General features: G+C 27.9%; 3 protein-coding genes across 6 annotated transcripts in view; 1 reads left to right on the top strand and 2 right to left on the bottom strand.

Moving 5' to 3' along the window:
- LOC118446375 (protein rolling stone) overlaps positions 1-3,210 on the top strand; it is a 7,027-nt gene extending 3,817 nt beyond the window's left edge. For 3 of the 4 annotated variants that reach the window (XM_035876965.2, XM_085659710.1, XM_085659709.1), the window contains exon 2: positions 1,964-3,210. In XM_035876965.2, the coding sequence (XP_035732858.1) occupies positions 1,964-2,829 (866 nt within the window). In that variant the 3' untranslated portion in view covers positions 2,830-3,210. Of the gene's footprint in view, positions 1-573; positions 909-1,963 lie in introns of those variants that run through there. The other variant, XM_035876966.2, reaches the window with a different exon arrangement.
- A 360-nt stretch (positions 3,211-3,570) lies between these two features.
- LOC118446372 (uncharacterized) lies at positions 3,571-7,418 on the bottom strand. The gene is made up of 3 exons (XM_035876956.2): positions 7,288-7,418; positions 5,361-6,969; positions 3,571-5,283 (listed from the first exon to the last, which is right to left on the bottom strand). The coding sequence occupies exons 2-3, from the start codon at positions 6,870-6,872 to the stop codon at positions 3,712-3,714; spliced, it is 3,084 nt and encodes a 1,027-aa protein (XP_035732849.2). The 5' UTR covers positions 6,873-6,969; positions 7,288-7,418; the 3' UTR covers positions 3,571-3,711.
- A 429-nt stretch (positions 7,419-7,847) lies between these two features.
- Positions 7,848-9,284, bottom strand: LOC118446176 (uncharacterized; the record flags this gene model as incomplete). Its single annotated transcript, XM_035876528.2, has 4 exons — positions 7,848-7,936; positions 8,120-8,454; positions 8,522-9,115; positions 9,264-9,284. Coding segments are annotated over 4 exons (987 nt in total), but the record flags the coding sequence as incomplete, so codon positions are not given.
- Between the last annotated feature and the right edge of the window lie 163 nt (positions 9,285-9,447).

The following is a 9,447-nucleotide window of genomic DNA, read 5'->3' on the forward strand; positions in this document are numbered from 1 at the left end:
CGTATTAACATTTGATGATGGATCGTATAAAATTCGTGAAATTTATTCTGATAATTGAAGTGAATCATTAATTTTCTCAGAAGATGAATAAATTGATAATATTTCAACAATTTTTAAAAAAAGATTACGAACATAAAAAAGAAAATATCAAAAATAATTCATTGAAACGATGTCACCTGAGTTTAAACGATTAAATCAATAATAATAAGACAAGCTTGTAATAAATTAACGTGGAGTTAATATTGACTGATTGACCCAACTAGCACGATCTCCGGTCTTTTTTATATATATATTATAATCTGCCATTTCTTCATGTGAACCTCAGCGCCATAGGTTAGCGAGGTTAATTGGTACTGCCTGTCAGCTATGACTACTAGGATGATTAAAGATTTAATGTTCACTCTCTTTGATATTATACAATAATTTTAATGTATGAATCCATTAGAAAAATACATATAAGATTTTTAATTATATGTATTAATTATACACAGAAACATACGTCAAATTTTTATGTTAGAAATAATCATTTTCTTTTTTATTGCATTATATAAGATGCATATATATACATATATTTAAAAAGACATAATAATAATTGATAGGAAATATGTGAACGATTAACATTAAAATGAAATATTTATTGCAAAATAGAAATGTGTTTTGCAAATTGTAAGAAAATAGAACTGAAATTAGCGCTTCTCATTGTAAAATTACAGAGAGGATATGTGCTGCGCTCTCTAATCTGCACAAACGTCTTATTTCTCTTTTGAGGTTATGACGATCAATAGTATCGTATAATAAAATTTTTAACTAATCTGATATTAGTAAATAATTATCAAACATGGTTTTACATATAAAAGGTTTATTACCACCTCGCAAATTTGTACTCTTATGTTTTCAGTGTTCTTTATGTAAGTTGTATTTAATTTTTGTTGAAAATTAGTGCAATAATTTCTACATTTTATCTGTATCTTATCAGTCACGTGTATGATATTTTGAATATCGGAAGTTTAAAAATTTATAGTTCTAAATTTTAAAATACAAAAGTCATTATTTATCATTGAATATATATATATAATAAAGTATTGAATATATATATATATATAATAAAGTAATGAAAAACTTTTTCATGCTATATTAATAATTAGAGTTTATACATTTCAAATTAAATTAATATTTATATAGAATTATTTGGAGAATGTGTTTGATTATTAAAATAGATAAAGTATTAGGGCAATTTGAAAAATTCACGGCTTTCTTTTTTTATTAATCTATAAATTTTATTTTTAGGATGAAACACATCTTATAATGAAAAATAAAATCATGAATTTTTAAAAACAATATTCAATTCATTCTTCATGAAATATTTATTTTTAACATATAAATTTTAATCTGATAACATATATAAGATTTAAAAGTTAAAAGAAATATATATGATTTAAGAAATGCTATGCATCAATATGAGCTGAAAAATTCATAGTTAAAATAATAAAATATTTTTCGTAATATATAAGAATTGTTAAATATTATTTCATGATATTCTTGTTTTATGAAAATAGAACAATTATTATAGTAATACAATGAAAATTTTTATTTTACAAACTTTTTCTTGATTTCTTTTTTTAATACTTTATATAAATATAAGTTTATTGTTTTTTTTTTTTAAAGATCTAAATAAACATTAAATTGTAGATATAATTTACTTTGTTATTAAAATACCAACCTCATTTGTAATATTTTTAAAAATAATGATAAAGCAAATTTAAAAGTAAATGTTTAAATATTTTTGTGTTATATTTCAAATATTTTTTGTATTAACCTTTATTCTGAATTTTAAATTGTTATTATGAAGTGTTATATTAAAAAAAAAAACAATCGTTTGTAAAAATGTTCCCAAATTTTATATAATTATTTATAATAGTGCAATAATGTCATATTTATATATATATATATTTTTTTTTTACAGGTCGCCAAGCTATGTTAAATAAATTTTGGAATTATGAAATCTTACAAAAATACTTTCACACAAAATCAGAGCCACCACATGTACAATTATTTTCTCAACCAAAATGTCAAATATACGTGGCTACCTGGTATTTACTTTATCGTTGGTTGGTATTCATCGCCTGGATCAGTATTATCTTTTGCTCAATTTTCGAATTCGGAAGTTACGAACCTCTTTTCAAATGGCAAAAATGGCCGATTTATTTGACGAATTGGGATTTGCTATTGGGAGTAACACAAGCGTTTCTAGGAGCCATAATAGTTTTTAGAAGATGGAGACAACAAAAGGATGCAGACTTCAATCCTTATAATATGAAATTAACGATGTTAGAAAAGTCCTATTGGATTTTCTATACTGTGACGTCTACTTTAGCTGTGGGTGTGACTATTACTTATTGGACTGCAGTATACAATCCTAAAATTCATCATATAGATCCATTAAATATCTTATTACATGTTTGTAATAGTATTTTAATGTTTATAGATTTATCTATCACAAGTGTTCCATTGTATATGAAAAATGTTTGGTGGTGCCTTATTATAATATTATTTTATGTAATATTTTCTGTAATATATTATGCAGCAGGTGGTTTGGATAAATATGGATATCATTATATTTACAAAATTCTTGATTGGGAAAAACCAGGTCAAACATTAATAATATGTATAGCTGGTATGGCATTTATTATATTAATGCATTTGATACTGTGTTTTTTTAGTAAAGCCAGAGACTGGTTGTACGCTAGAATTGCTAAAAAATTCCACAATATTCCTTCAATGACGAAAATCGATTATACTGTAACAAAAAAAGAAGCAGAAATTGTTTGATTAGTGAAATATTTGTAATAAGTTGGTGTATTGATATTTAAATCCACATACTTGATAAGTGTTGAAGCATTCCTATTACTGTTTATTCCAATGGTCTTCATCTGATATGAAATTTAGAATTAAATATCATAGTACATTATACATTTATCTTGCTATTGATATCTTCAAAGTTTCTTAATTAAAGATTATCTTAAAGTTTCGTTTATAATTCAGTATTTTACAATGATATTAGAATAATATGCAAGATCAGTTTCAACATGTATGTTTATTTATATAGATCTTTTTTTCTTTTATCATCTGTCAATATTGTCTTATTTAATGGTATTATCAGACGAATTTGAAAATTATATCTATTATCAATATACAACTCATTCATGCTTCTTTTCATTCATGTATTTATCAATATGTCATTTGATAATATTATTGCAAAAATGATTTCGCATACCTCGCTTTATGATAAATCTTAGAATAGATATTTTTTAAATATTACATAAAAAGATGTACTTTGTATGTGCATAAAAAAGTTCCTTGATTTTGTAGAAAAGTATTCATTATTATAATCAAATAATGAGCGATTGTAACATTAACATTTAATCTTAATTTTTGTATACACATTTATTGTATACAAAACAACGAATATTTAACCATTGTCAAAAAAAATTTCGTATAGAAAAATAAAATAATAAGTAGACTATAATGTTTATGAAAAAATATCAACAATTTATTAATAAAATAACGATGTGTAAAGCAATTATGGACTGTTATACAAATAAATCGTGGGCTCAAAATGGCCCTCAATCACAGACCATATTCAATTCTACACTATACTTAAAATAATAGTGACCATTTTTTTTTTTTAGTAATATTGAAACATTTAACACATTATTCAAGACCACGCAAATTTACAGCACTTTCTGATGGTCCTGAGTCAAGTAATAAAACTTGATATTCTGTTCCTCCCACATCATCTTGATAATACATTGATGGTAATTCTTCAGTAAACAATAATTCTTCTTCCATGTCACTTGCACCTAATATAACATCCGATGCTCCTGCAACAGAGTTCATTGATGCACTATTTGTTTTTAATTTCCACACATCTGAAAATGTTAAACTGGTCCTTGCAGAGCCATGATCTTTTCTGAGATTTGATTGCAATAATTGTTCATTCATTGCATTTTCATGGATAGAATCATTTCTTAGCACTGTGCTTAAGAGAGGTGGTTGCGTTTCAGGCAAAGAATTCATTTCCGAAGATGCGCTAACGATAACAGCATCGCAAGGTGTTACCATGATCATTTGTTCTGTGGTTTCTGATGTGGAAGAAGGTGTAGCATATAAAATGTAGTCCGTATTAGCAGTTGTAATGTCTGTTAGTCTACTTTTTAATGATTTATCACAATCTCCAATAGGTGTACCATGTATTTTCGACATGTGCGCTCTTAATGTAGCTTTTGTACTATATGATCTTGTACATGTCTCTACAGGACAATGATATAAAGTTTTTATTTCATTTTGATGTGTTATAACTTCTAAACTTTGATTTTCACTGCCATTATTTAAACTTGATTCACATTGTTGAGACAATACTGGTACAGAAGCATTCTGGGAAATAAGTTCTTCGTTAAATTCTATAGATTTTTTTTTCAATTTTATAACAGGATTTACTCTAGAACAATGAGATTCTGTTGTTTTAACACGTTTTTGACTATTTGAAGATTCGCGTGAATTTCTTTCTATGTCTTCTTTATTTTGATGTTTCTTAATGTGTACATACAAACTACTTTTTGCAGAAAATTGTGTATTGCATATGTAACATTGAAAGTACCTCCCTTCCTTGTGCGTCAATCTATGTTCTTTAAGATGTTCAGACCTCATAAATGCTTTTCCACAGGAAGCAACATCACATATAAATTTCCGTTCATTAGTATGCTTTTTTTGATGCCTTTTCAACTTACTGGATGATGAAAAAGCCCACTGACAGCCTTGAAAAGTGCAAAGATATGGCTTACACCCAGTATGAGAACGTATGTGTGCTTTGAGTCTACACGGTTTATCAAATACCTTACCACATCCAGGCCATGAACACTTTACATCAATTTCTTTATAACTGTGACACCTTTGATGTGATGTTAATGCATTACTACTATAATACCTTTTACCACAACCTTCATGCTTACAAACATAAGGAGCATGGCTCTGATCATGTGATTTCATATGCAATTCAAGTGCTCTTTTTGTTTGAAATTTTTCCTGACAATTTGGTACTTGACACGTGATTCTATTTGGACGACTATGTAATTTCTCATGACTCCATAAATTATATATGGTAGTAAATCTTCTATTGCAACCTTCTACTTTACAAACATAATCCTTACGTTTTGAATGAGTTTCTTTATGTCGTTTTAATTTAAATTCAGAATAAAATGCCCATGTACATCCCTCGTAGTCGCACTGAAATAAAGTAAATTACATTATTATACGAATAAGAAAATGTATTGCAAATAGAATTTTAATAATATACTTCATACCTTAAATGGTCTTACTCCGTAATGTGCTAGCAAGTGTCCTTTTAAAGCATAAAGTCTACTAAATTGTCTATTGCAATCTTCTCGTGGACATAACCACAGTTTCCCGTGCTCACTTATTGAAACAGGTTGCAAATTGTCATCTGTAACGCCTAATTCTGCTAAAGCATTAGATATTATCATTTCATGTTGACTGCTTGGATTCATTTCAGAATTACACTCGGAAGTTCCAGTCCAACCAGAGGAAGTATCTATTCTTGGCAGTTTTGGAAAATTTCCGGTAGCTTCAATCAATTCTGACGTTTTACCCTGATATATTTGTTCCTCTGTACCAGTATTAATAACAATTTGCGTCATATTAGAAATTTTGTCGGTTGATATAGCAACAACAGCCATTACGCCTTCTTTTGATTCTACTTTTTTATCAAATTTTTCGGATAATTTTCTACGCTTTTTGATAATCCTTGGTTCCAATTTTATTCGTGCCTTTGATTTCAATTGTTCCATAATTATATTGCCCGAGTTAGCTATATTAATAATACCTGTTGTATTTTCTATAACATTATCATTATTAAGTACATCTGTAAAAGTATTTGATGTACTTTTGGGAGAGGAAACGATATTATTAGATTCTGAAGTTTCTTGCATAACATTAATATTTTCAAAATCGATAGGTAAATCTGCCATTTCTACAGAATCATCCGCCGAAGTATGATTCTCTGTTTCTTCTCCTTCGCCTATCAATTGGACTCCTTCTTCTGACTGAATAGATGTATCAGTTAGATGATCATTGGGTGTATTCAAAGATGTTGGAACACTGGTGGATGGTAAAATTTCTCCAGCTACCATCATATCGTCAGGTGAAAGAGATAAAGGATCAAGTTGATCCAATCTAAATTCAGGCAATATGAATTCATCATCCTTTTCACAGACCTCCAACAGCTTCTCAGTCTGAAGTTCTTGAAGTATGGAATGCTCATAACTAAGGTTAAGTTTTTTATCGGACAAATCTATATCTATAGAGAGTGCATCAGGATCCTTTCCCAGGAAAGAGTGTGGCAATTCGTTGTTCAAATATCTTTCGACGCCTTCTTCTACCTCCGACTTGATAACGTCTAAGTCCATGCTTGACACGGACTCGGTTCGTGTTTTCAACCATTTCTCGATGTCGGCAACTGTCTCAACGTCTGCTGTCTTTTCGATTAAATCAACACCACTATCTGAAAGAACACCGTTGTGAATCGATGAATAATCTAAGCACCAAACCTTTTCGGTATAACCGATCGTTTCCTCGTTATTTCTTGCTTTCACTTTTCCTTTTTTATCGTCGATTCGTCTTTTTCTATCGTCCGGCGAAGACGTTAGAGAATTCGTATCGTTTTGTTCAGATGTAATTGAACCGATACCTACGTCCACGTGAGTCCAAACACGAGCGAACGATGGGGCTCGACGGTTACGAAAGATTCGCGGGACTTGTTTTGACTTAGAAGCGGAGGGAACTCCTTTACGAGACATTTGACTGCCCCGTAGCTTTGATTCTATAGGGGTCCACACTAAGCGACAATGCCGCCATCGAGGGCGGTCTCAGCCAACAAAGTCGATTCTCACTCGGCTGGCAAAATGAATGATACGATCATGAATATTTATTCCATCGGATAACTTTTTTTATTTTCTTTTTTTTTTATTTATTTTTTTTTCTTATTTTTTATCCTTTTATTTATTTTATCCTTTTTCTTTTTTTTTTTTTGTTTTTTCTATTTCCTTATTTTAGCTCTTTCTTAATTTTTAGCTCTTTCTCGACTTTGTCATGAAATTTTTAAATACTGACTCAATATTTATTTTAATAATTATTTCGAAAGTAACCTTTGCAATGAAATAAATATATTATTGGTCTGTATTTACACGTATACGTGTAAGGGTTGATACTCACGAACAAGGGCTTTTTTTTTTAATTGAAAACAGTTAAACTAGAAAGTAATTAATTTCACAAGATCACAGAATTTCTACTGTTCTCGAATAATCTTTTAATTATGTAAATAACTGTTTTTAATCGTAATCTGTTTGAATTATCTAAAAAAAATATTTTTATAGATTTTTTTAAATCTGATCAATGACGTCAAATATACTTGCAAAAATACTTTTATTGTAGTGCAGGCATATACTATAAATAATACGACGCAATAAAACGCAAAATGTGATAAAATTTATATCGAATGCTCAGTCATGATCGATATAGATCGATTATACATTTTTTTTCTTGAAAGTGTCCAATCGTAATCGACTTATAAAGAAAAGTAATACTTCAATCATGAGAGATATACTTTCGTTATCGAATATTTTCTAATTTATTATTTTTGTTATTTTGTCAATTATGTTCTAGTTTTTACAATTATGAAATTTAAAATTTTATATATGAAAAATGATTTTACGTATTAGATGGTTTGGTTAGTTTTTACTGGTCGTCTGTTACGTGGCGCCCTCTGTTCTAAGGTATAATTTTAAACTGTGAATTTTTATTGGTTGAGTAAAATTATTTGAAAATTCAGACTTCTTTTTTTTTAATTTCATGATTTTTTGCACTGTATATGAAAAAATTGTTAAATATAGTGAAATACGATTAATTATATTCTTTTTGAGAAAGAAATATTTTTTTAAGTTTACCAATATTATAATACTTATAATATGCGTAATTTTTATTAATTGTAGTAAGATAACTTTTTGTTATTTGTTAAAACATTGAAAAGTAAGTGAACTTTAATTACCGATCTTTTATGTCGTTCAACTGTAAATTATCCTTTTGATCCTTTATCTTTTCATCTGATATTCTTTCAGTTTCACATGTTGATCTTGTTTGTAAATTTTGGCTTAATGAATGTTTGGGATTTCTTATGACTTTTACAAAAGATATTCCATATGGATTCATTTTTGTATTAAAAGGTTGCATTATATTATTAGTCGTAATTCCATCTTTACAAGTGAATGCACATTTTTCTTTCTCCATTGGTCTCATTTCTTTGAATGGAATTGGATTTATTTGAAATTTATTACTTTTGCAATTATGATTTCGACATTGTAATGCAGAATAAGGACGTAATTTCTACAACAGAAGATTCAAATATAAATATTCTTGAACTAGACAATGTGATATGCCATTATATCATTACTTTTTCAATATTTGCTATGATTGTTTTACTTAAGACAGCTCTAGGAAGTTTATACAGATGGTGTGGTTTTGGCTGTGGTTCAGGACATTCATGGTTTTTAGTTTTAATTATTTCTGTATAGATTAGCACATCTCCAGGAGTTAATTGATAACATGGATTTAACAAACGTGGATCTTGCTTGCGCAATGCCATTTGTTTCTGATAAGTTATTGGACAGACACATAATGGTGGACAAGATCTCTTTGAGTGAATTCCAAAAATACGTTCCCAAAAAGATGGTTTTACTTTTATAGGTTCAATCTTTTCGCAATTTGTAGGTTTTTCTTTAATTACAGGAGGAGACTTACGAAATTTAAATAAACGTCTTCTGGATTTAGACTTACTATAGTCCTCTAAACATTTAGAGGGCTGTAAGGTAGAAGGTTGTATTCGAATATAAGGTAATTTTCTACAGCTTCCTGACATATATTTATGCTCTTTATTAAATGTTAATATTATTGTATTAAATTTTCCAACCCAATAGGTTCTGATATTTTGTTTAAAGATATTATAAAATATTGGCATTATTTGAAAATTGTTAAGATGTTTATTAATCTAAAAAAAGTAAAATTTGCATTAAAAAATTCAAATGATTTTATGAACAAAATATTTTTATTTAAAAAGTGATCATATTTTTTTAAATCTTAACAAACAAGTTTATAAATAAATTAATAAAAATAAAATATAAAAATAATATACTTACATTAAATAAAAGTGAACTTGAAATATTTTATAAAAAAAGAAAATTATCTCTTACATGATGATTTATGTTACTTTATATTACCTTATGTTACATAATTTTGCATTAAAAGGATTTTATCAAAATTTTAAATATAAAGAGTAATATCAAAAATCGATAAATGACTATATTCAAATAGCTATCGATA

The sequence above is a fragment of the Vespa mandarinia genome, chromosome 10 (assembly GCF_050613455.1).
Source record: "Vespa mandarinia isolate Hongniang chromosome 10, ASM5061345v1, whole genome shotgun sequence".
NCBI lineage: Eukaryota > Metazoa > Arthropoda > Insecta > Hymenoptera > Vespidae > Vespa > Vespa mandarinia.